The 27,173-nt window shown below is 41.7% G+C and overlaps 1 protein-coding gene and 1 long non-coding RNA gene across 3 annotated transcripts in view; one reads left to right on the top strand and one right to left on the bottom strand.

Annotated features, from left to right (window-relative positions):
* SUMF1 (sulfatase modifying factor 1) overlaps positions 1–12,280 on the bottom strand; it is an 86,128-nt gene extending 73,848 nt beyond the window's left edge. For both annotated transcript variants that reach the window (XM_043886227.1, XM_043886228.1), the window contains exons 1-2: positions 11,974–12,280; positions 329–502 (exon numbers count right to left, since the gene is read on the bottom strand). In XM_043886227.1, the coding sequence (XP_043742162.1) occupies positions 329–502; positions 11,974–12,243 (444 nt within the window). In that variant the 5' untranslated portion in view covers positions 12,244–12,280. The remainder of the gene's footprint in view (positions 1–328; positions 503–11,973) is intronic.
* A 57-nt stretch (positions 12,281–12,337) lies between these two features.
* LOC122682900 lies at positions 12,338–26,826 on the top strand. Its single transcript, XR_006337565.1, has 3 exons — positions 12,338–12,364; positions 25,225–25,418; positions 26,713–26,826. It is a non-coding gene; the product is annotated as an uncharacterized LOC122682900 (long non-coding RNA).
* Positions 26,827–27,173: the final 347 nt, after the last annotated feature.

Genomic DNA, 27,173 nt, shown 5'->3' with positions numbered 1-27,173 from the left:
CTTTACATGCTGTTATCTCAAAAAGCCCGAGTGGACAGTGGCACTCTTGGCATGTTACAGTACTGACGCACTCGAGCGTCAAGGTTAAAAAGACAGGTGCTGGGGTCCCACCAGCAAGGCCTGAACCCCACCTCACCACTAACCAGCTATGGGACTCAGGGAAAGCTGCTTTGATAATCCCCAGTTTGCCACCTGAAAAGTAACCTGCCTCGCTGGGTTTCTATGAAAACAAAAATTAGATGAAACATATATAAAGTGCTCAGCACTGGGAACACAGTAAAAAGTGGTCAAATGATGAAGTCCTTCCTCCCCATTCCAATCCCGTTACCTCTGTCAAATAGCCAGTTGAGTTCACAAACTTCTCAAATTCAGCATTACTGACTTCATAGGCATCCATGTAAAAGGCATCAATAGCAACTCTCCTCGCAGGTGCTTCCCCATCCTGCTTTATCTGAGGATCATCTGTGCCCATTGTAAACACTCCGGCAGGGATGGGGACCATCTGCAGTGAAAGGGGAAACACGGGAAGTCAGGCCACCGCAGCCAGAGGGAACCTGGGTCACGTGTAAAGTGCCCGCACCCAGCGAGCGAACCCCCGCCACAGGGCCACTAAGAAATGAATAAGATGACTCCATACCCCAGCAGACGACTAGTCACAGAAAGAAGTGAAGATTCTTTAGGACAGTGATTTATTTAGGAAAAACTCTTCATGATATATATCTGCACACACATGCATAAATAAATAAATGAAAAATAAAAAGGGCTTCCTTGGTGGTCCAGTGGCTAAGACTCTGTGCTCCCAATGCAGGGAGGGGCAGGGTTCAATACCTGGTCAGGGAACTAGATCCCACATACTGCAACTAGGAAGTGGCACAGCCAAATAAATAAATAAAAATTAAAAAAAAAAAAAAGGAAAATATATCTGTACACACCATGGAAGCAGGTTTAAGAGCAAAAGTCACCAAGCTCCTAATGACTGGAGGTCAGAGGCACAGAGAATATTCCACTTCTTTATACATCCAAAGGAAATGGCAGCCCACTCCAGTACTCTTGCCTGGAAAATCTCAAGGATGGAGAAGCCTGGTAGGCTACAATCCATGGGGTTGCAAAGAGTCAAACACAACTGAGCGACTTCACTTCACTTCACTTCATACATCTCTGCATTTTCCTCCTTTACTATATTCTTATTCCTTTTAAACTATTTTAAAAAGCAAATATAAAAATGCCACATATAATATCTTTTAAAACCAACTCAGTCAGTCGAGGTTGCCAATGATAATGGAAAAGACCTAAATCACTCAAATGGAAAATCTAAAACACTTACTAAGGACCATGCCTTGTCCTTGTTTAATAGCTTATCAAAACTCTAACTTCAGTTACTTTGTTTCTATCTATAAGACAGCACATTAAAAAGCAGAGACATTACTTTGCTGACAAAGATCCACATAGTTAAAGCTATGGTTTTTCCAGTAGTCATGTATGGATGTGAGAGTTGGACCGTAAAGAAGGCTGAGCACCAAAGAAATGATGCTTTTGAATTGGGGTGCTGGAGAATACTCTTGAGAGTCCCTTGGACTGCAAGGAGATCAAACCAGTCAATCCTAAAGGATATCAGCTCTGAATATTCATTGGAAGAATTGATGCTGAAGCTGAAGCTCCAATACTTTGGCCACCTCATGCAAAGAGCTGGCTCACTGGAAAAGAACCTGATGCTGGGAAAGACTGAAGGCAGGAGGAGAAGAGGGGAATAGAGGATGACATAGTTGGATGGCATCACTGACTCAATGGACATGAGTTTGAGCAAACTCCGGGAGATACTGAAGGACAGAGAAGCCTGGCGTGCTGTAGTCCATGGGGTCTCAAAGAGTCAGACATGACTTAGTGACTGAACAACTCTTTTACATAAATTCTAAACACCGAGAGGGCAGCAACTGAGGCTACCTTGTTCACATATTGTCCTAGCACTAAACTTAAGATCGGAGGACCACACCTAAAATTTTCAGCTAATAAACACAGGTCAGCATCATTGGGGAAATGCAGACCAAATCTACAATGAGATTCCACTTCACACCCACCAGCACAGCTGTAACCAGAAACATAGATAAGAGCAAGTGTTGACAAGGATGCAGGAAAATTGCAATTCTCTAGTTGCTGGCAGAAATGTAAAATAACACTGCTGCTTTAGAAAACAATGTCAGTTCTTCAAAAAGCTACATAAAAAGTGAACACATGATCATGCAATTCCACTTCTAGGATTATACCCAAGATAAAAGAATACATATATCCATGAAAAAACCTGTACAATAATGTGCTTAGCAGCATTATTCATAATACCCCAAAAGCGGAAACAACCCAAATATTCATTTGTCCACTGATGAACAAATAACATGTCACACATCCACAAAATAGAAATCAGCCATAAAAAGAAATGAAGTACCACACAGGTGAACCTTGAGAACACGATGCTAAATGAAAGAATCCACTCACACAAGGCTGTGTATAGTATGATTCCATTTATACAAAATGCCCAGAGCTGAAGCCAAAGAGACAGGAAGTAGATTAGTGATTGCCAGAGGCTGCAGGGAGGTGGGCAGAGGGAATAAGTGCTAATGAGTATGGGGTTTCTTTTCAGGGTGATGAAATGTCCCAGAATTAGTGATGATACTTGCTGAAACCTTGTGTCTATACTAATACAAATGCTGAATTGTAAACTTTCAGAGGGCGAGTTTTATGACACATCATTTGTATCTCAATTTCTAAACAGCAACACAATCATACGTATCAGAAGTATACTCTGCAGACAGTGTCTTACATGCTAATCATTTGAGTGAAAAAGCAATTCACTCACTTCTCAGCAGATTAGGACTTGTCAGATCTCTGATCTAGAAAACAAAAATTCGACTTGAGGAAAAGAAAAAAAGAAACTAAAGAGTAATAGCTAGTAGGAATAAAAACAGAAAATGTGGCTTAGCAATAAGAGCAGAAGAGTTCGAAAAACAAGATCAGAAGTAACAGAAAGTAATGATCAGTAATCATGGTTTCCTACTCTCTATCTCCACTCTCTTTACTGGTGGTTGCTTTCAATTTTGTGCATGTATTTCCCAAGGAAAATGGAGCTGCTTTCATCTATGACATAAGTAATAAATGTTTAATGTCCAATGTATTATTATTAAGAAGTCATCCCTGACCTCGCCCATCCACTAATCCCAAGAGTAAAGCAATCAGTCAGTTTTACTGGGTCGCCTAAATATATATCCCTTTCATCTCTCCCCTTTTCTGTTTCTCAATAAATGCAGTAGCCTCACAATTGGCTCCTTTGCCTCCAGCTTCATACTTTCACATTTCTCCTAGCTCCTCTCTAAGCCATCAACCCTCCACTCAAACCACTCATACAACAAATATCCAAGCCCCTACTGAACCTTCCAAAATATCTGTCTTCTGGATCCAACACAATTTATTGAAGCTCTGCTTGGAACAGAAAAAGGTTGGAAACAACCTAAATATTCTTCACTATTGGAATGATTAACTAAGTGGTGGGCCACCCATAAAATGGAAAATTAAGCAGCCACAAGAAAAGAAAAAGAAGGAAAATTGAGGGAGAAAGAAGACAGTTCTAATATATGGATATGGAGAGATCTCACCAGGATAAAGGGATAAGGCATGGAGAGGACAATGGCCAATTCATGTTGATGTACGGCAAAAAACCATCACAATATTGCAAAGTAATTATCCTCCAATTAAAATAAATAAATTTTTTTTAAAAAAAGAAAGCATGGTATGTTATCATTTGTGTGAAAAGGAAGTGAGGGGAGAATATAGATTCACACTTTCTTTTTGTATTTGTTTACATTTGCAGAATACTGCTCTGAGAAGATATTCAAGAAACTCATGCAGTGCTTGTTGGAGGGCAAGGTTATTATGTAAGTGGAAAATTTTTCACCATACACCCTTCTAGACAATTATTTTTCAGTTTTAAAACCATGTAATGTACTCTCTATTCAAAAAAACAGTATAGTGTCAATTTGATTATGCCATTTTCCTACTTAAATTCTTTAGGGTTCTCCATCACCTTTCAGAGTTAAATAAAATATTGAAGCATCAGAGCCCATCTCTCTCACCCTGGACTCTATCTGCACTTCATCTCTCTGTAAATGACATTCATGTTCAAGGATTATCTCCTACAGAAAGCCTTTCCTTCCTACATTTCCGTCTGCTGGCTCAGCATACACTACTCATTAGGGGTCCTTTGTTAAACACCATTCTATCCCAACACCTGCCCTTGATCCCAGGCTCCTTGGGGACCAAAAATAAAGTTTTGATTTCTCTACCCCCAGCTCCTAGTATGGTGCATAATTCAAGGAAGGATGGAAGGGAAGAAGGAAGAGGGGGAGAAAGAAACTTCATTGACTGAACAGATGATTTCACAAATACAATGAAAAATGTATCATTTGAATTATTCCTAATTATAAAAATTCTCCTTCCTCTATAACACCATCTCAGACATGGATAGCGTGTCTGCATCACAGTGAAACTTGCTGAATAGACTCTGCTCAGAGACGGAGCTAGGTTCCCACATTATTCTCATCATTCGTCAAGCATCTGGGACACAAGATCCCTCAGTCCTGAGATGAGAAGTCAGAATGTTAAGCAGCTCTGCAAAGAAGTAGAAAAATAGAAGCCTGTAGATGAAAGCTTAAAATGATTATTAAAATGATCTAATACAAGGTTTCATGTCTGATAAAGGACTTAAAGGAAAAAAATAAAAGCTCTCCAGCAGCAGACAAGGAGGTCCTTTTCTAAGAACAGTTGTTCATACCTTCCTACAAACACAAGGTCCACAGGAAGCTGTGGGCTTTGTTGTAGCGAATGAAGTTTTACGATTATCTCAGTTTCTGATCCCACTCTCCCTCCAGGTGAGTGCCAACAATGCGAACACAATCATGACTTCCACTGTGGACTCCTGGATTGGTTCCCCCCAACCCCCTCTTTTTCATTGACTGTCAGAGATAACCCACACCGAAGAAGCCAAGTTTCCACTCTGGAGGCGATAGACAAAAATAGCCCACAAAGCTCTCACTGTACTGTAATTCCCAAATTATACTAGTGAAGTGAAATCTCAGTCCTGCAAATGTAAGGTGCTGTTCCATTGAAACCCGGAGCATCCGGTCTCACAGTCATAAGCCAAATACAAAGAACCACTTTCACCACGTTTTCATAAAGGTCCAGGTTCAAACAGTCCATTCCTCCTTGGCAGTAAGCTCAAACCCCACTGCCGCCGCAGTTTCTGCTACTGCCAAGCCAAAAGCACACGTGAAGTCAAAGTGACCCTCTTACCACCAGGACTGTATTCGGGCTACACACTCTGGCCAGGTGCAGTGAACATCTATTATTTTTGCTCACTTGGCACCTGTTCCTTCCTGTTCTTCTAAGAGCAAGTGACATCTCTTTGAAAACCACTTCTTCAGCTGAGAGTATGACGCGGGGTGGGCGGGGGAGCTGGATGACTGCTCCACCTCCCGTGACTCAGGTCTGATGATTTTCATCACCACATTCTTTTGACCGCAGGGATACAACTAGAGACAGACACACAACCCACTCACAGTTAATCTCAGAACTTTTGCTGGTGCTATGAGGGAAAGAAACCTCTCTCTCCCAGTTGTTGTTTTTTTTTTTATCAGTAGAAAGGATGCTGAAGCTGAAACTCCAATACTTTGGCCACCAGATGCAAAGAACTGACTCATTTGAAAAGACCCTAATGGTGGGAAAGATTGAAGGCGGAAGGAGAAGGGGACGACAGAGGATGAGATGGTTGGATGGCATCACCGACTCAATGGATATGAGTTTGAGTAAACTCCAGGAGTTGGTGATGGACAGGGAGGCCTGGCATACTGCAGCCCATGGGGTTGCAAAGGGCTGAACACGACTGAGTGAACTAAACTGAACTGAACTGAGAAGGGATACTACCCAAAAGTGAAGCCAACACAGAAGAAAGAAGAGCTGTCAAGAGAGAGCCAGAAGGAGAGACCTGGAGATGCTGCCTGCGGTCCTGGATCCAGCTGTGTCTGGGGCCACAGCTGCACTTGAACTTCCCAGTCGTGAGAGCCCCTCCCCCAGTTTTTTATCACTCTTGAGAGTCCCCTCGACAGCAAGGAGATCAAAACAGTCAAGTCTAATGGAAATCAACCTTGAATATTCATTGGAAGGACTAATGCTGAAGATGAAGCTCCAGTATTTTGGTCACCTGAAGCAAAGAGCAAACTCACTGGAAAAGACATTGATGCTGGGAAAGACGGAGGGCAGAAGGGAGTGGCAGAGGATGTGATGGTTGGATGGCATCACCGATTCAATGGACATGAGTTTGAGCAAACTCCGGGAGATGGTGAAGGACAGGGAAGCCTGGCATGACAGGGAAGCCTGGCATGAGTTTCAGCAAACTCTGGGAGATGGTGAAGGACAGGGAAGCCTGGCACAACTTAGTGACTGAACAATAACAGGAAGCTAGTTTTAAGAATCTTTTCTTTCACTTGCCTCTGTGGGTTGTTTTTTTTTTTTAAACAGAGAAAGTGAGATATATTTAAATATTATAACAGTTACCTCGTATGCTGCTGACAGACTCATATTCACAGCTTATAAAGTAAAAAACCTAAACTTTTAAGTCAGCTCTGAAATAGATGCATTTTCATCAATACATTCACTAGTTAGGTCTGGTCTTCTGAAACGAGGTAAGTCAAATGAAATTAGTTGTTAAAGAACAAACTCAATGTGTCAGCAGCAAATTTCAGTTAAAGTAACCTGGAAACCAACATTCCCATAACCGCAGTACAAAGTATGGGTTTTTGTTTTATACACAAATACGAAATTAACTTATATGCAACTCTTCTGTGTAGCACTCTCCTTTTTCCCTCTTTCCTCTTCTCAAACCTAAGCAAAAAGCTAAAAGTTCTTGGAGGAAGCTGAGTGAACAAGAGAACCAAGCTCCCTGGTTCTTCCCACAAAGTGCTTCCTTAACTATCTATGTAGGATTATCTACCTCCATCATCCTCTCACTCTCTTGCCACTAATTGCAGATGGAATACCAAAGTCCCTTCAAGCCCTGTGAGTTTATGATTCTATTCACAGGATCTTTGGGAGGATGAGATACAGCAAAATGACTACTTGCCAAAGGTTTCTTTAAAAAGTATCTGATGCCCTTTATTCCCTTGGCAGTTTCTCAATATTGTAGCCAGTAACAACCAAAACGTAAGATCATTCCAGAAATTGTTACACCATGCTTAAATGTGTAAAGCACTCAGAGAATACAGAGATTAAAGTAGGATTAAAAAATTGCTTCCCATGTGGAATGATATATCAAACAATTACACAAATAACACTACTTTAAAGAAAATATAGACATTTCCCTCAAACAATGACAAAATACTTGAGAACACAGAGGATAAAAACACTACTTCTTACTGGAGGCAAGGGGTCAGAGAGATGGCATTCAATCACGCCTTGAACCTGGGTCAGCATTACCCTATCAAACCATTCTCAGACAGGAAATCAACTGACTTCACCTATACAAACAGAGATGGCACATACAATTTTATCATCTCATTATCCTCAATGCCACATCAAACAACTATTGTAAAAGATACAAGGAAATTAAAATATTTTGATACCTTTTTATAAAATACTCAGCAGTGTAGAACACTGTTAGACAAGCTTTCTCAAAGAGCACTGTATATTTTGTTAACCAGAGGGAACTTAAGTAAAATTTGAAAGAACCTCTACTGTTTCCCAGACAGTTCTTGCTGCCTTACCTTTCTAGTGAAACTAAATTCCTTGAGAGTAAAGCCCAGTGCTATTTACTTCTTTGTGTACCTCATCTTGCCAAGTGCTCATTAAATTAAAGTTTAAAAAAAAAAAAAACAACTCACACCTAAAAGGTGTTACATAAAATAGGGTGAAAATGTCACCCCCAGAAACCTTAAATTACTTACATTTCCTAGAATACACCAATGCATTTGTACAACTATTTGTCTGTACCCATGCTATTCTCCTCCTTGAAAGGTCCTTCAAGCTGCCCCACCATCCCCAACTGCTGAAAATGTTTCTTCCAAAGCCTAGTTTAATGCAGCTTTTCTTTGAGCACCTCCTGACTTGTCCAGGAAGATTCTTTCTTCCTCTCCAACTGCTTTGTACATACTCCTCCTAGAGCACAGTCACGATAGAAAAATGATGCTTGCATGTACTCGTGAATCTGTGTGTGTGAGAGAGAAAGACAGAAAGAGAAGAAAGAAAGACCTATCAACAAGTAAATGCCTTCAGGTAGGGCATAAGTCTTTCTTTTCTTTATGCCCTTTACACAGGACACAGTCTTACATGTGTGTCAAATAAAAATTTGTTGAATTAAACTAAATAACGAAAAACCAGATTCAATACGACCTCAATCAAAATCCCAGCAGGTTATTTGATCGATATCAATAATATGATACTCAAGTTTATAGGTAGAGGCAAAAGATCTAGAAGAACCAACACATTATTGATGAGAAAAACAAAGTTGGAGGAAAGATATTATGCAACTTCAAGATGTACTATAAAACTACAGTAACCAAGACATGCACTGGTTAAAGAACATACAACTAGATTAATGAAACTGCAGAGAGAGATCAGAAATAGACCTCCATAAACACAAGCAAATTATCTTTGACAAAGGAGCAAAAGCAATACAACAGAGCTACAGCAGTCTTTTCAACAAATGTTGGTACAATTGGATATTCACATAGAAACAAACAAACAAAAAATCTAAACATAGACCACTCTTCAAAAGACAACGTCAAGGAATTGTGAAGACAAGCAACAGATTGGCAGAAAATATTTGCTGATGACACATTTGACAAAGGACTGTTATCCAAAATAAACAACCTTTAAAACTCAACAATAAGAAAACAACCCGATAAAAAACGCCAGGACCTTAACAGAAACCTCACCAAAGAAGATATACAGGTGGCAAAGATGCTCAGCATGTCAACCAAAAAATGCAAATTAAAACAAGATACCATTAGAACACATCTTAGAACGGCCAAAATCGGAAACACTGACAACGCCAAATGCTGACAAGGGTGTGGAGCAACAGGAACTCCCATACACTGTGGAATGCACGATGGTACAGACACTTTAGAAGGCAGTTTGGCAGTTTCTTACAAAACTAAACATACTCCTGCTATATGTCGTCATATAAGCATCTTCACCCAGATGTTTATAGCAGCTTTATTCATAATTGTCAAAACTCAGAAGGAAGCAAGATGCCCCTCAGTTAAGTGGATGCATAAACTGTGGTACATCCAGACAATGCATCATTATTCAACACTAAAAATAAATGAGCTATTAAGCTATGAAAAGGCATGGAGGAAACTTAAATGCATATCCCTAAGTGAAAGAAGTCCATCTGAAAAGGCTATATATCGTATGATTCCAAATATAAGATATTACAGAAAAGGCAAAACTTAAGGAGACAGTAAAAAGATAGTGGTTGCCAGTGGGGAGAAGGAAGAGGGATGAATAGGCAGAGCACAGAGGATTTTAAGGGCAATAAAAATATTCTGCATGATACTATAGTGATGAATATATGTCACTGTACATTCGTCTAAACCTATAAAACGTTCAACACAAAGAGAGAACCCTAAAGTAAATTACAATTGATTGCTGAATAATACAGGTATGAACTGCGAGGGTACAATTATATGTTTTTTTCCCCAAAAGATACATACTTCAGTACTGTCATACATGATCTAAAGTTTGTGGAATCCTGGAATGCAGAACCACAGATATGGAGGTCCAACTATAAAGTTATACAAGGATTTCTGATTGCACAAGGAGCCAGTGTCCCTAACCTATGTTTTTCAAGGGTCAAGTGTATAGACTTTGGGTGATTATGATATATCAGTGTAGGTTTATCAGTTGTAACAAACATATCACTCTAGTGGAGGATGTTGATAATGGGAGAGGCTATGCATGTTTTGAGGCAGGGAATACATGGGAAATCTCTTTACCATCCTCTCAATTTTGCTCTGAACCTAAAACTGCTCAAAAAGAAAAATCCTTTTTCTAAAAGAAGAAAGAAAATTAAGAGGAAAAAGAGTTATCACTAGGACCATGTATCTCTCCCATAATACTGGACTTCCAAAATTCAGAATAAATCAGTAAGTGTCAGAATGAGACTAAAGTCATTTGCATATAAACTAAAACACTGGAAAACAAGGAAAATAGAGAGACAAAGAATAGCCCCCTAAGAAGTCCTTTGTCTTGATAAGAAGTCCATTTCATGTTCAAGAATTAAGTTTAGGAGTCCTTCAAGGCTTGTGAGCTGTGTTCTCAACAATTGTTAAACATTATAGAAACTGAATGGAAGTGAAAATGAACATAAAATAAATGCATGTAAACAAAATATAATTAATTTAATTAATGTTTAAAGTGAATGCAAAATATGGCCAAAGATGACCCATACAATACTCAATCTGGACATGAAACCACTCTAAAGGGCTGAAAAAACAGCATATCTTAAAAATGTAATTCAAAATATACCTACATCATATTCTGGGATCAATCAAACATTGGAGCTTTTAAAATGAGGAATGTCCAGTACTGGCCAGAAGGTCCTTGGTAAAAGTTTGACACAGACCAGTGTACATGCAAATAAGACAGCAACCCTGCTACTAAGCAGAGCAACAGATGGCTTTCTCACAGAAGGAGGGACAGACTATCAATCACCATTCAAGTTAGAGGAATATGGCCAACACACACTGTAATTGTAACCAAAGCTCCTTACCACACAAAAGATAAATGCTAATAATTCAGGGCATCCTTTGAGGAACAACAAAAATTTAAATGCCAATAATTACAACACAGGATGGAGAAACAAAAAGAAGTCCAGTTACCAACCTCCTAACACTCTATACAGAGTCACAAGATCATGATCCTGACCCCCATCACTCTCACAAGCTAGTTGGGGTGAGACACCAGCAGTCAAGTATCTTTAGTATTCGTTATATCAGAGTAAACAGATACTACTGTGTCAGCATATGGAAATAGTGAAGGGGCAGAAAGGAAAGAGATTAGATAAGATCTGCAGGAGGCTTCTCAGGCGGCTCAGTGGTAAACAATCTGCCTACCAATGAAAGAGAGCCCGGTCCCATCCCTGAGTTGGGAAGATCCCCTGGAGAAGGAACTGGAAACCCACTCTAGTATTCTTGCCTGGGAAATCCCACAGACAGAGAAGTCTGGCAAGCTACAGTTCACAGGGTTACAAGAGTTGGACACGACTTAGCAACTCAACAACAACAACTACTACCACTGTTTTACTTAGTTCTTCACATCTGCTAAAGTGCTAGGGACAGCAGAATAAATAGGACAAGTACTAAAGAAACAGAATCGACAGTAAGAGACTACTGGTAAATATACAACAGTGTTATAGATACTGACACCCAGTGTCCTGATTCCTTCACAATTAATGAGAGGAGCCTAGGACTTCTCTGTCCATGGAATTTTCCAGGCAAGAATACTGGAATGGGTTGCCATGTTCTACTTCACTGGATCTTCCCAACCCAGGGATCAAACCCCATCTCCTGCATTGGCAGATGGATTCATAACCCTGGCACCATCTGGGAAGTCTAAACCTACGTCTGTCTAACTTAAAATTCTGAGAACCTTGTCAAGAAGATAGGGTTGAAGGAAGAGGAAGCAGGAAATGACAGACAAGAAAAGGAGAGACAACTGTCCTCAAACCACTACCTAATGCTCAGAATTACGCAGAACCCCAAGACCCAGCTGTTTTGGAGGGCGGAGGAACTTCTCATCAAACCAGATCGACCAGTGCGCGTCTTGGCGATGTGATTTAATCTTTACTTGCCCTCCTCCAACCACTTGGTTTACCCATCCCAACCCTGTAGAGGAACCTGGCGACCCCCACCCATCATCAGGGAATCGAGAGAGCACCTTGGTGGGCGGGGATGGACGCCCTCCGGGGACCGAGCCCGGGGCGTTTGCCTCCCGCGAGTATCGGTGCGCGGCTGCCGAGCTTCCCTGGGCCCCGGGCCGCTGGGGATTGCCACAACCGCAGGAGCCCGCGAGGGACGGCGCGCCTGCCTCAGGCCCAGCCTCTTCGCCCCGCGCCGCCCAGCCTAGCAGCAAGAACAGCGACAACAAGAGGACAAGAATGAGCCCGGCGCCGCATCCTCGAGCTGGCCCTAGCGCGGGCGCAGCCATGTTGTCCCGCGAGCCATGTGACCCTGTAGGTCACGTGTCCCCGCCCTCCTTAAAGGGGCCAAGCCCCAGGCTGAGTTAGGAAGTGGCCTTGAGAGTTTGTCCTCTCTCCACTTCTCTCCAGGTAGGTCTCCTTTAGAGCCTTCCTCCTTGGCTCTGCTTACGTAAAAACAACAAAAGCCCAGAAGTCATAAGCTTCCGCAGCCTGTGCGCCCCATTATTATTTTTTGGTTGAAAAAAATTATAATCAAGTTTATTGAGCATTTGTTATGTGCCAGGCTTCCCTCCTACCTCAGTCGGTAAAGAATCTGCCTGTGATGCAGGAGACAAGGGTTCAATTGCTGGGTCGGGAAGATCCCCTGGAGAAGGAAATGGCAACCCACTCCAGTCTTCTTGCCTAGAGAATCCCATGGACAGAGGAACCTGGCGGGCTACAGTCCATTGGGTGGCAAGAGTCAGACATGACTGAGTGACTTTCACTACTATGTGCCAGGCAGTAGGCTAGCTGAACATTTTACTAGGTGAACATTTACTCCCCAGGAGGACCCTGAATATTGAGTTCACGGAACAATTAAGTGATCTGCCCAAGGTTACAAGGCAAATAAATGTCTGAAGAGATTTAAACCCATCCACATTAGGTCTCTAACACGTACCTTAAAACCTTGAAGGGTTTTTGTTTGTTTGTTTACATAATTTTGTCTGTGCTGGCGCTTTGTTGTGGCTCTTGGGCACATGGGTTTCTCTGGTTACCTCAGGCAGCGGCTTCACTTGCGGCCAATGGCTTTTCATCCAAGCACTGACTTCTCTCGGAGGACGGGCTCTAAAGCCCACATCTCAGTAGCTGTGGCGCTGGACTTTGCTGCTCTGTGCCATGGAGTATCTTAGTTATCCGACCAGGGATGGAACCAGAGTTACCTGCATGGGAAGGTGGATTCTTAACCCCTGAACCACCAGGGAAGTCCCAAACCCTCATTTTTAAAACATTATGCTGTTATGTAGGCATCTCAATAAGCTTCACTTAACAGGAAAATGGAAGATGAACGTGTTGAAGGAACCCTCTCCAAGGGATTGTTGCTGTTGTTGCCCTTGTTTAGTCACTGTGTGCGGTCTGACACTTTTCCCACCCCAAGGACTGATTGTAGCCCCCGCCAGGCTCTTCTGTCCGTGGGATTTCCCAAGCAAGAATACTGGCGTGGGTTGCCATTTCCTTCTCCCGGGGATACAGTTAGAGAAATCCAGGCTGTGGTTCTCAACGTGTTGTCCCAGACCAGCCGCATCGGCATCACCTGGGAACTTGTTAGAGATTCAGTACTCAATCAGGATGTCTGGAGACCAGACGCAGCAATCTGTGCTTTTAACAAGTTCTCCAGATGATTTATAAAGCACGCTGGTGCACGCTAAAGTTTAAGAACGACTGTTATAGGACTCAATTTCTTCAGGGGGGAAAGAAAAAGGCAAAACAAAAACCTAAAAGAGAGGACCTATAGGTTAAAAATGAAATCTCAGCCAATTGCAATAGATATGAATCTTGTCTAAATATGGATTCAGACCTATTGATCTCAAATTTTTTAGGACAACCAGAGAAATATAGCCATTAAGTCAAATTATGATATTTTGTAAAATTAGGAATTACTGTCAGTTTTGTTTTCAGTTCTTTAAGAGTGATAGCGGTATTTGTGGGTTTTTTACATTAATATAATTATTTTGGTTGTGCTGTATTTTCGTTGCTACACGTTGGCTTTCTCTAGTTGTGGAGAGTTAGGGTTACTCTCCAGTTGCAGTGTGCAGGCTTCTCATTGTGATGCCTTGTCTTGTTGAGGAGCACAGACTCTAGTCGCATGGGCTCAGTAGTCATGAAACACCAGTTCAGTTGCCTCGTGGCATTTGGGATCTTACTGGATCAAGGATGGAATTCAGTATCCCCGACATTGCAAGGTGGATTCTTAACCACTGGACCACCAGGGAAGCCCTTGTGGGTATGTTTATTTTTAACTTGTTTATCTGTTTGCTTATTTTTGGCCACACTGGGTCTTCATTGCTGAAAGAACATTTTCTGTAGTTGTAGTGCGTGGGCTTCTCATTATGGTGACTTCTCTGGTGTTGCAGAGCACCAGCCCGAGAGCACAGGCTCAATAGTTGTGGCTCATGGGCTTACTTGTCCCATGACATGTGTGATCTTCCTGAATTAGGAGTGGAACCCCTGTCCCCTACATTGGCAAGCAGATTCTTAACCACTGAACTACCAGGGAAGTCCCTGTAGGTATGTTTTTTTAAAAAGAATCTCTTCATTTGAGATATATGTATTGAAATAGATAATAGATAGATAAAAAGACATGCTGTTGCCAAGGAGTTACTTCTCAAAATCCAGTAAAGAGGGGGATGGCTAGAGATGAAGCAGTTAGCCATGACTTGGTCATTGTTAAAGCTGGTTTATGGGGTTTTTTTTTGAGTGTGTATTGTTCTATTCTTTCTAGTTTATGTGTGAATTTTTATTAATATGAAGGAAAGTTCTTTGGTGACCACTTTGCAATATGTACAAATACAGAATCATTCTGTTGTACCTGAAACTAATGCCGTATGTTAGTTGTATCTCATTTGGGAAAAAAGTGAAAAAAATATTTCAAGTTCTTTCATACTTGCTGACTGTTTTGCAGTTTGCCGAGAGCTTTCACACATTTCCTCATTTGAAATCACAACCACTTGTCAAGAAACCTACTATTACTATACCCATTTTACAGTTAATGAAACTATAAGGTCAATACTTTATCCAAGGTTTCACATATTAACTGTGCCCAAATATAGATTCCAGGTCAGAGATTATCTTCATCAGTCTCAACACAAGCTTGCTGCCCTATCGAGCCCTGAATTCCTTTGATTCATGGTCCTGCCCCACTATTAGGCAATAAGCTTTAGAAAGGCAAGTATCCTGCTTATTTGTTCACCATTATATCAGCAAAAGTGCCAAGACCTGGCACTTAAACACTTAGTGAATATTTATTTAATTAAGGAAAAGTGAATGGCACTTATCATGACCACTTTCTCATAAAGAGAAGCAAATGTTTAGACTCAGAAAGAGTTGTGTTTAAAGCTACCAACGTACAAGAGGTATTCACCTTTTAAGCCACTATTTCCTCACCTGAGAAATGGGAATAATAACAGCATCTTATTATGTATTTTATGAAGATTAAATAAGATAAAGATGTACAAGGCTTAGCATTCCACAATACCTCAAAAAAAGTTTCCCATTAGAACTTCCCTGGTGGTCCAGTGGCTAAGACTCCCAAACTCCGACTGCAGGGGGTCTGGGTTTGATCCTACATCAGGGAGCTGGATCGCACATAACAACTAAGACCCCAGTGCAACCAAATAAATAAATAAAAATAAATATCCTTTAAGTGTTTGCTATTATTAGTTGTCCTTATCAAAGACGGCAACTTTGTTGATTCTCCAGAAGTATCAACCTTCTCTCTCAATTCGAGGAGGCCTTACAAATAGCTGAGAAAAAGGAAAGATATACCCATTTGAAAGCAGAGTTCCAAAGAATAGCAAGGAGAGATAAGAAAACCTTCCACAGAGATCAATGCAAAGAAATGGAGGAAAACAATAGAATGGGAAAGACTAGAGAGCTCTTCAAGAAAATTAGAGATACCAAGGGAAAATTTCATGCAAAGATGGGCACAATAAAGGGCAGAAATGGTATGGACCTAAGAGAAGGAGAAGACATTAAGAAGAGGTGGCAAGAATACACTGAAGAACTCTACAAAAAAGATCTTCATGATCCAGATAATCATGATGGTGTGATCACTCACCTAGAGGCAGATGTCCTGGAGTGCAAAGTCAAGTGGGCCTTAGGAAGCATCACAACGAACAAAGCTAGTGGAGATGATGGAATTCCAGTTGAGCTATTTCAGATCCTAAAAGATTTTGCTGTGAAAATGCTGCACTCAATACGCCAGCAAATTTGGAAAACTCAGCAGTGGCCACAGGACTGGAAAAGGTCAATTTTCATCCCAATCCAAAAGAAAGGCAATGCCAAAGAATGTGCAAACTACCACACAAGTGCACTCATCTCACACTCTACCAAAGTAATGCTGAAAATTCTCCAAGCCAGGCTTCAGCAGTACATGAACCATGAACTTCCAGGTGTTCAAGCTGGCTTTAGAAAAGGCAGAGGAACCAGAGATCAAATTGCCAACATCCGATAGATCATTGGAAAAGCAAGAGAGCTCCAGAAAACACATCTACTTTTGCTTTATTGAATACGCCAAAGCCTGTGACTGTGTGGATCACGGCACACTGTGGAAAATTCTGAAAGAGATGGGAAAACCAGGCCACCTGACCTGCCTCTTCAGAAACCTGTATGCAGGTCAAGAAGCAACACTTAGAACTGGACAGAACTGGACTTAGAACTGGAACAGACTGGTTCCAAATCAGGAAAGGAGTACGTCAAGGCTGTATATTATCACCCTGCTTATTTAACTTATATGCAGAGTACATCATGAGAAATGCTGGGCTGGAGGAAGCACAAGCTGGAATTTAGATGGCCGGGAGAAATATCAATAACCTCAGATATGCAGATGACACCACCCTTATGGCAGAAAGTGAAGAAGAACTAAAGAGCCTTTTGATGACAGCAAAAGAGGAGAGTGAAAAAGTTGGCTTAAAGCTCAACATTCAGAAAACTAGGATCATGGCATCCGGTCCCATGACTTCATGGCAAATAGACGGGGAAACAGTGAAAACAGTGACAGACTATTTTTTTTGACTCGAAAATCACTGCAGATGGTGACTGCAGCCTTGAAATTAAAAGATGCTTGCTCCTTGGAAGAAAAGTTATGACCAACCTAGACAGCATATTAAAAAGCAGAGACATTACTTTGCCAACAAAGGTCCACCAAGTCAAAGCTATGATTTTTCCAGTGGTCATGTATGGATATGAGAGTTGGACTATAAAGAAAGCTGAGTGCCGAAGAAGTGATGCTTTTGAACTATGGTGTTGGAGAAGACTCTTTTTTTTTTTCCATTTATCTTTATTAGTTGGAGGCTAATTACTTTACAATATTGTAGTGGTTTTTGCCATACATTGACATGAATCAGCCATGGATTTACATGTATTCCCCATCCTGATCCCCCCTCCCACCTCCCTCTCCACCTGATCCCTCTGGGTCTTCCCAGTGCACCAGCCCCCAGCACTTGTCTCATGCATCCAGCCTGGGCTGATGATCTGTTTCACCCTAGACAATATACATGTTTCGATGCTGTTCTCTCGAAACATCCCACCCTCGCCTTCTCCCACAGAGTCCAAAAGTCTGTTCTGTACATCTGTGTCTCCTTCTGTTTTGCATATAGGGTTATCGTTACCATCTTTCTAAATTCCATATATATGCGTTAGTATACTGTATTGGTCTTTATCTTTCTGGCTTACTTCACTTTGTATAATGGGCTCCAGTTTCATCCATCTCTTTAGAACTGATTCAAATGCATTCTTTTTAACGGCTGAGTAATATTCCATGGTGTATATGTACCACAGCTTCCTTATCCATTCGTCTGCTGATGGGCATCTAGGTTGCTTCCATGTCCTGGCTATTATAAACAGTGCTGCGATGAACATTGGGGTGCATGTGTCTCTTTCAGATCTGGTTTCCTCAGTGTGTATGCCCAGAAGTGGTATTGCTGGGTCATTTGGCAGTTCTATTTCCAGTTTTTTAAGAAATCTCCACACTGTTCTCCATAGTGGCTGTACTAGTTTGCATTCCCACCAACAGTGTAAGAGGGTTCCCTTTTCTCCACACCCTCTCCAGCATTTATTGCTTGTAGACTTTTGGATAGCAGCCATCCTGACTGGCGTGTAATGGTACCTCATTGTGGTTTTGATTTGCATTTCTCTGATAATGAGTGATGTTGAGCATCTTTTCATGTGTTTTTAAGCCATCTGTATGTCTTCTTTGGAGAAATGTCTGTTTAGTTCTTTGGCCCATTTTTTGATTGGGTCATTTATTTTTCTGGAATTGAGCTGCAGGAGTTGCTTGTATATTTTTGAGATTAATCCTTTGTCTGTTGCTTCGTTTGCTATTATTTTCTCCCAATATGAGGGCTGTCTTTTCACCTTGCTTATCGTTTCCTTTGTTGTGCAAAAGCTTTTAAGTTTCATTAGGTCCCATTTGTTTATTTTTGCTTTTATTTCCAATATTCTAGGAGGTGGGTCATAGAGGATCCTGCTGTGATTTATGTCGGAGAGTGTTTTGCCTATGTTCTCCTCTAGGAGTTTTATAGCTTCTGGTCTTACATTTAGATCGTTAATCCATTTTGAGTTTATTTTTGTGTATGGTGTTAGAAAGTGTTCTAGTTTCATTCTTTTACAAGTGGTTGACCAGTTATCCCAGCACCACTTGTTAAAGAGGTTGTCTTTTTTCCATTGTATATCCTTGCCTCCTTTGTCAAAGATAAGGTGTCCATAGGTTCGTGGATTTATCTCTGGGCTTTCTATTCTGTTCCATTGATCTATATTTCTGTCTTTGTGCCAGTACCATACTGTGTTGTTGGACAGGGCTGAGCGACTGAACTAAAGTGAACAGGAAAAGTGTGAGATACCATCTCAAAGCTGTATAATGAGGACTTACTTGGGGTTCGAGTGCCTGAGACTCCACACTCCCAATGCAGGGGTCCTGGATTTGATCCCTGGTCAGGGAAACAGATCCCACGTGCTTCTAAGAGTTCACCTGCCACAACTAGGAGATCCCAAAGGCCACTGTGAAGATCGAAGAGCCCATGTGCTGCAACAAAAACCCGGTGCACCTAAATAAATAAATATTCATACACACACACACACACACAACTGTGTAATAGTTCTGCCTTTCAGTTAGAGTAAAAGCTTACTGTGTGCATGCTAAGTCTCTTCATTCGTGCCCAACTCTTTGTGACCCCATGGACTGTAGCATGCCAGGCCTCCCTGTCCATCACCAACTGCTGGAGCCTACTCAAACTCATGTCCATTGAGTCAGTGATGCCATCCAACCATCTCATCCTCTGTCATCCCCTTCTCCTCCTACCTTCAATCTTTCCCAGCATCAGGGTCTTTTCAAATGAGTCAGCTTTTCGCATCAGGTGGCCAAAATATTGGAGTTTCAGCTTTAGCATCAGTTCTTCCAATGAATATGCAGGACTGATTTCCTTTAAGATGGACTGGTTGGATCTCCTTGCTGTCCAAGGGACTCTCAAGAGTCTTCTCCAACACCACAGTTCAAAAGCATCACTTCTTTGGCACTCAGCTTTCTTTATAGTCCAACTCTCACATCCATACATGACCACTGGCAAAACCACAGCTTTGACTAGGTGGACCTTTGTTGGCAAAGTAATGTCTCTGCTTTTTAATATGCTGTCTAGGTTGGTCATAACTTTTCTTCCAAGGAGCAAGCATCTTTTAATTTCAAGGCTGCAGTCACCATCGGCAGTGTTTTTGGAGCCCCCCCCACACACACACACAAAAAAAGTCTGTCACTATTGCCACTGTTCCCCCATCTGTTTGCCATGAAGTGATGGGACCGGATGCCATGATCTTAGTTTTCTGAATGTTGAGCTTTAAGCCAACTTTTTCACTCTCCTCTTTCACTTTCATAAGAGCCTCTTTAGTTCTTCCTTGCTTTCTGCCATGAGGGTGGTGTCATCTGTATATCTGAGGTTATTGATATTTCTCCCGGCCATCTTGATTCCAGCTTGTGTTTCATCCAGCCTGGCATTTCTCATGATGTACTCTGCATATAAGTTAAATAAGCAGGGTGATAATATACAGCCTTGACTACTCCTTTCCTGACTTGGAACCAGTCTGTTGTTCCATGTCCAGTTCTAATTGTTGCTTCTTGACCTGCATACAGGTTTCTCAGGAGTCAGGTCAGGTGGTCTGGCATTCCCATCTCTTTCAGAATTTTCCACAGTGTGCCGTGATCCACACAGTCACAGGCTTTGGCGTATTCAATAAAGCAAAAATAGATGTGTTTTCTGGACCTCTCTTGCTTTTCCAATGATCTATCGGATGTTGGCAATTTGATCTCTGGTTCCTCTGCCTTTTCTAAAACCAACTTGAACATCTAGAAGTTCACGATTCATGTACTGTTGAAGCCTGGCTTGGAGAATTTTCAGCATTACTTTGGAAGAGTGTGAGATGAGTGCACTTGTGTGGTAGTTTGCACATTCTTTGGCATTGCCTTTCTTTTGGATTGGAATGAAAACCGACCTTTTCCAGTCCTGTGACCACTGCTGAGTTTTCCAAATTTGCTAACATATTGAAGGCAGCACTTTCTTTTTTTTTTTTTTTTTTTTTGAGTGCAGCGCTTTCACAGCATCATCTTTTAGGATCTGAAATAGCTCAACTGGAATTCCATCACCTCCACTAGCTTTGTTCATAACTTTGTTCTCACACTTTTCCTGTTAATCAGGGTCATTTTCTCTGCCAACTTAGAGACTCCCTGTCTTGCCTGGTGACCCCTGAACACAAACAGTCCAACGTGGCCTGATAGAAGTCGTGGCTTGTAGTCCATTGGAAACTTTCCTGGGCACGAAAGAGTATACTCCCTTTGGGACCAGGACAATGTGAGCCTCTCCTGTTGAACTGCTGAGTGATGCTGGCGCCCCCCTGTCCGGTGCCTGCCTTGGCAGGTAGCATGTCCTCAGGACCTTCCCATGGAATATGGTGCTCGGTGGGTCTTCTAGCCTCTCAGAATAAATCCAAATAGCATCTCTACTTCCCTGAACTATGAAGTCCTTTCTTCCATGTGACTCAGCAACCCATGCATTTCACCTTCATTTACATTAGCCACGGATTTCTCACAGCTTCTAGATCCACTCTAATAGTGTGTCTGCCCCTGTCCCTGGGGTCCTTGCTGAGGTATGAAATCCCAAGTCTAAGGTGAGTTCTTCCAAGTCAGTATATTCTTGCCTGTCCATTCTTTTTTTTCCGAGCATTAATCAGACGCCCACATGGTTCCGGCCCAGGGTTTGCCTCTCCTGGCTATGGTTCATATGCGCTAGTTAATTCATTTTAAAATAGCTTTATTGAATTATACTTCATACATCATACCGTTCACCCTTTTATAAAGTATGTAATTCGTGATTTTTCATATATGACCATCACCACAACTGAAGTTTGGAACATTTTTATCACCCTCCCCAAAGAAACTCCAAACCTCAATAATTGTCATTTTATTTCCTCATCCCCCAACCCAGCCCTGGGTAACACACAGTTGACTTTTTGTCTCCATCGACTTGCCTATTCTGGAATTTTCTTGTGAATGAGATCATAAAATATGCGGCTTTTTGTGCCTGCTTCCTTTCACTTGGAATAATATTTCTAAGTTTCCTCCATGTTGTAACACAAGTCAGCACTTCTTTCCTTTTTATGGCCAAAATACCAAATTTAATTTATCTATTCTTCAGATGATGGACATTTGGATTGTTTCCACTTTTTAGCTATTATGAATAATGCTGCTTTGAATAGCCTATGAACATTTGTATACAAGTTTTGTGTGGACATATGTTTCATTTCTCTTAGATATATACTAGGAATGGGATTGTTTGGTTATATGGTAATTCTGTGTCTGACCTTTTGAGGAAGCTGCCAAATTGTTTTCGTAAGTGTCTATACCCGTTTACATTCCCACTGACAATGCCTGAGGGATTCTAACTTCTCCACTCTGCCAGTTAATTCTTGCATCTCCTTTAGAGTTAAATCTCTTTTCTTCTTCATGAGACCCAGCTTTTCTTCACTTTGGCCATAGTGAGACTTAACCAGCATAATGCCTGGCAGGCAAGAGGGTGGGGGCAGTGCCTGGGGCAAAGAGTCCTTCAGGGTCTTCCTACATCAGTGTGAACTGTTGCTTCTCCATACTCAATACTAGTTCTCAGCAGGCTCTGAAGCTCAGGGAAGTCTGCAAAGCCACATTTCTCAAGGGCTTCCACCTAGATATCCCTGCCCCATGATTTTGGCCCTCGGTTTTTCCAGTCTGAGTGAAATTAAAACCTTCTCTAACACCATATACAAAAATAAACTCAAAATGCATTGACGACCTAAAACTAAGACTGGAAGCCATAAAACTCCTAGAAGTATTGGAGTTTCAGCTTCAGCATCAGTCCTTTCAGTGAACGTTCAGGATTGATTTCCTTTAGGATTAACTGGTCTGATCTCATCAGAATGGGTATCATCAAAGAGAACACAGATAGGAATGTTGGCAAGGATATAGAGAAAAGTTCACCTTTAAACACTGTTGGTGGAAATGTCAGTTGCTGCAGCCACTGTGGAAAGTAGTTTGGAAGGTTCTCAAAATCTACAAGTTGAATTATTACATGGTCCAGAAATTCTACTCCTGGGTTCAGTTCAGCTCAGTTCAGTTCAGTCGCTCAGTCATATCTGACTCTTTGCAACCCCCTGAACCTCAGCACGCCAGGCCTCCCTGTCCATCACCAACTCCCAGAGTCCACCCAACCCATGCCCATCGAGTCAGTGATGCCATCCATCCATCTCATCCTTTGTTGTCCCCTTCTCCTCCTGCCCTCAATCTTTCCCAGCATCAGGGTCTTTTCAAATGAGTCAGCTCCTTGCATCAGGTGGCCAAAGTATTGGAGTTTCAGCTTCAGCATCAGTCCTTCCAATGAACACCCAGGATTGATTTCCTTTAGGATGGACTGGTTGGATCTCCTTGCAGTCCAAGGGACTCTCAAGAGTCTTCTCCAACACCACAGTTCAAAAGCATCAATTCTTCGGCACTCAGCTTTCTTTATAGTCCAACTCTCACATCCATACATGACCACTGGAAAAACCATAGCCTTGACTAGATGGATCTTTGTTGACAATGTAATGTCTCTGCTTTTTAATACGCTGTCTAGGTTGGTCATTACTTTCCTTCCAAGGAGTAAGCGTCTTTTAATTTTATGGCTACAATCACCATCTGCTATGATTTTGGAGCCCAAAAAAATAAAGTCTGACACTGTTTCCACTGTTTCCCCATCTATTTCCCATGAAGTGATGGGACCAGATGCCATGATCTTAGTTTTATTAATGTTGAGCTTTAAGCCAACTTTTTCACTCTCCTCTTTCACTCTCATCAAGAGGCCCTTTTGTTCCTCTTCACTTTCTGCCATAAGGGTGGTTTCATCTGCATATCTGAGGTTATTGATATTTCTCCCAGCAATCTGGAATCCAGCTTATGCTTCCTCCAGCCCAGCATTTCTCATGATGTACTCTGCATATAAGTTAAATAAGCAGGGTGACAACTATACAGCCTTGGCGTACTCCTTTTCCTATTTGGAACCAGTCTGTTGTTCCATGTCCAGTTCTAAGTGTTGCTTCTTGACCTGCATACAGGTTTCTCAAGAGGCAGGTCAGGTGGTCTGGTATTCCTATCTCTTTCAGAATTTTCCACATTTTATTGTGATCCACACAGTCAAAGGCTTTGGCATAGTCAATAAAGCAGAAATAGATGTTTTTCTGGAACTCTCTTGCTTTTTCCATGATGCAGCAGATGTTGCCAATTTGATATCTGGTTCCTCTGCCTTTTCTAAATCCAGCTTGAACATCTGGAAGTTCACCATTTACGTATTGCTTAAGCCTGGCTTGGAGAATTTTGAGCATTACTTTGGTAGTGTGTGAGATGAGTGCAGTTGTGTGGTAGTTTGAGCATTCTTTGGCATTGCCTTTCTTTGGGATTGGAATGAAAACTGACCTTTTCCAGTCCTGTGGCCACTGCTGAGTTTTCCAAATTTGCTGATGTATTGAGGCAGCGATTTCACAGCATCATCTTTCAGGATTTGAAATAGGTCAACTCCTGGGTATACAGCTGAAAAAGTCAACAATACTACTGAGAAAAGTTCATAGCAGCATTATTTACAATGGCCGAGATATGGAAGCAACCATAGTGAATATCGGCAATGGATAAAGAAGAATATATATATCTGCTACACACAAACACACAAGATTCACCAGCAGAGTCAATAGCGTTTGGAGGGAACTTATTAGCAGTGCAAATTCCTGGATCCCACCTCAAGACCTCCTGAGTCGGAGGGTGGCCCACCAGTCCTTGCTGTAAGTGGTACTGGTGCCCACGACGCTTTTGCCTGAACTTCCGGTTACTGCTGATGTGACTTGGGATGGCAACGTGGCTTACGTACAGATAAACCATATACTCCTGTGGGCCTGCAGTGGGGCTGTGGGCAGAGAAAGAGCAGCTGGGCGAACCAGGCTTCCTCTTTGTGACGGCTGAAGGGGAACTACAGACACCCTGAGTGTTAGCCGCAGTCAGAGCTGGATGAGGCCGAGTCGCAGTGATGGGGACACCAAGAGTCCTGAGCAGGCTGGTGTCCATGTCCTCATCACTAGTGCGCATCATCAGTTAGGTCTGGAGGAGGGAGAGAAGCGAGATGAAACAACTTAAACAAGAAAAAAAAAGAAAAAAAAACACATAAAGTTCTCTCTGTGTAAATTTTTTCATTGGCCGCAGCACAAACTAGCAAAACTTTTTAAGCCTCGGTTAGGGAATTGCCTGGTGGTCCAGTGATTTGGACTTGGTGCTTCCACTTCAGAGGCCTGGGGTTCAGTCCCTGGTTGGGGAACTAACAACCTGCAAGCTGAGCAGCACGGTCACAAAGAAATAAATAAGCCTCAGTTAACAGGCTTTCCAAGTCAGTGGTTTCACCACATGATGATGCTAAAGAATGCTTAATGAAAGAACCCCACGGCAAAATGTTTCTGCCTCTTTGGACTTCTCATTTCTCCTATCTAAATATACAGAGGAATTTGTCCTATTTAAAAAAAAAAAAAAAACTTTAGAATGCTCATTTTTAGATATTACATAACTTGATAATTATAATAATCATGAGAACTAATAATTCTCCAGCTATTCCTCAGAACCAAGCAATGTTCTAAGTATTTCACGTTTTAAGGGTTTTAATGTCAATTCCACAAGGGCAAGAATTTTCGTGTTTTCTTTTCTGCTGTAGCCTCCATGCCTGGAATTTTGCTTAACACCTGGTGGATATACAAGAAATTCTTGTTGGATGAATTAAAATGGATTGTCATATAACTATTGAATGGAGGTACTGTTATATCCGTCTGGTTGACCCTCCTACCTGTAAAGATGGAAAGTTAAAAGAAGTGACGGAGAAAAATGATTCACAACTTTTTTAAGAAAAAGGTTAACATGTATTTCTATTTCAGATGCTCATACAATGGAAATTTTACTTTTAGTACCCCACTTAACTTGGAAAATGAAACGTCAGGATGCTTCTCTCAAGGCAGTACATTAGCAAAGGAAATGGCATATTCAGTCATACCAGTTCCTGTATATATTTGAAAGGTTCAGAAATACATTACCTTTTCAAGCTTCAGGCAATGCTTAACATCTGAATGAACTCACAATACTTTTAATCACTGGTTCCCCAGGGGTCTGTAGCCCAAAGCTCATTGATCACTGAGGAAATAATATCTCTCTGTAAAGACGTGCCTCACAAAATAGAGATTGTCCCAGCATCAGACCCAAAGATTGGCTTTGGGTCCCAGCATCTGTTTAGGAAACTTAAATTTAGCCATTAAGCGTCTATGTGCCTTAATCTCCTACCTTGCCTACTTCATAATCATATCTTATTGAGACCAAATATTCAGGTATAAAAAGAGAAGTAGACACTAATTGATATTATTATGGTATCCTTTGATTTTGTGACACATTTCCATCCCACTGTATTGTTTCTGAATTCTGGACATATCTTGTGAGCTAGGGATACCTATAATATGGTTGAACTTCCTTTTCCCTCAAAAAAATATTTTCAAAGCAGGGATATTTATTTCAGTAAATGGTCTTGGATCAAGGAAACGTGGCTTGTTTAGTCCTCTAAATGATATATGAATTCATTTTCTCTCCATATTCCTATCTCATGCAATTTGCAACTGCAGTCTCTAAAAAAGAATATTGTGCCCTGTGCTACAAGAGGAAACTCTGGTAGGCAGAATAATGGCCCCAGAGATGTCCACATCATAATCTCAGAATCTATAAATATGTTACCTTATGTGGCAAAGGGGATCTTGCAAATGTGATGAAATTAAGGTCCTTGAGATGGGGAGATAGCCCTGCTCAGTCTGATCACATAGGTGAGCAGAACTCTTCATGTCTGTGGTTAGAGGAAGATGTGACTAGGGAAGAAAGGTCCAGAGAGATGCAACATTATTGATGTCCAAGGTGAAGAAACGGACCGTCTTCCAGTGGGCAGCCACTGGAAGGGAACAGATTTTCCTGCAGAGAACAGAAGGGAACAGATTTTCCTATAGAGCGCCCAGAAAGGAAGAAAGGGACATTGATTTTGGCTCATTGAGACCCTTACTGATCTTCTGACCTGTGAAGCCCTAAGATAGTAAATCTGTGTTAAGTAAGTCACTAAGTTTGTAATCATTTTTTTATGGCAGCAATAGGAAACTAACATTAACACATATTTCAGTTCCAGCATTATCACTGGAAGCAATCTGGGATTACAGCAGAAGGTCAGCAGGTGCATGGGGCATCCTCTGAAGAGTCAGGCGTGTGCTTTGGCTGGGGACACAGCTGGACCATGGTGAGTCTGAGCACCAGCGGGAGTCTGCCCCTCAACATTCACACTCACTCCTCTCCCTTGTCGCTAGAAAAGTGTGAGAGTGGTTTTGCATGGGATCAGGGCAGGAACTGGAGGGTGATGATAACCATTTAGGGTTCAGGCACAGGCAGTTTGAGCTCAGATGCTGGCTTCTGAGGGGAATTCAGAGAAAGGCCAACCACCCAGCCCCTGGAGATCTGGGGGCCTCTAGAATCAGGAACAGTCCGGGACATCCCTGTGAGAGACAGGAGCCCACAGATCCCAGCCAACCCCTGACCAGGCAACCAACCCAGAGTCCCTGGAGTCACTTCCCAGAAAACCTCCCAATT

The sequence above is a fragment of the Cervus elaphus genome, chromosome 24 (genome assembly GCF_910594005.1).
Source record: "Cervus elaphus chromosome 24, mCerEla1.1, whole genome shotgun sequence".
Lineage (NCBI taxonomy): Eukaryota > Metazoa > Chordata > Mammalia > Artiodactyla > Cervidae > Cervus > Cervus elaphus.
Note: the sequence above shows the minus strand (reverse complement) of the source record. Positions and strands in the feature narration are given on the sequence as shown.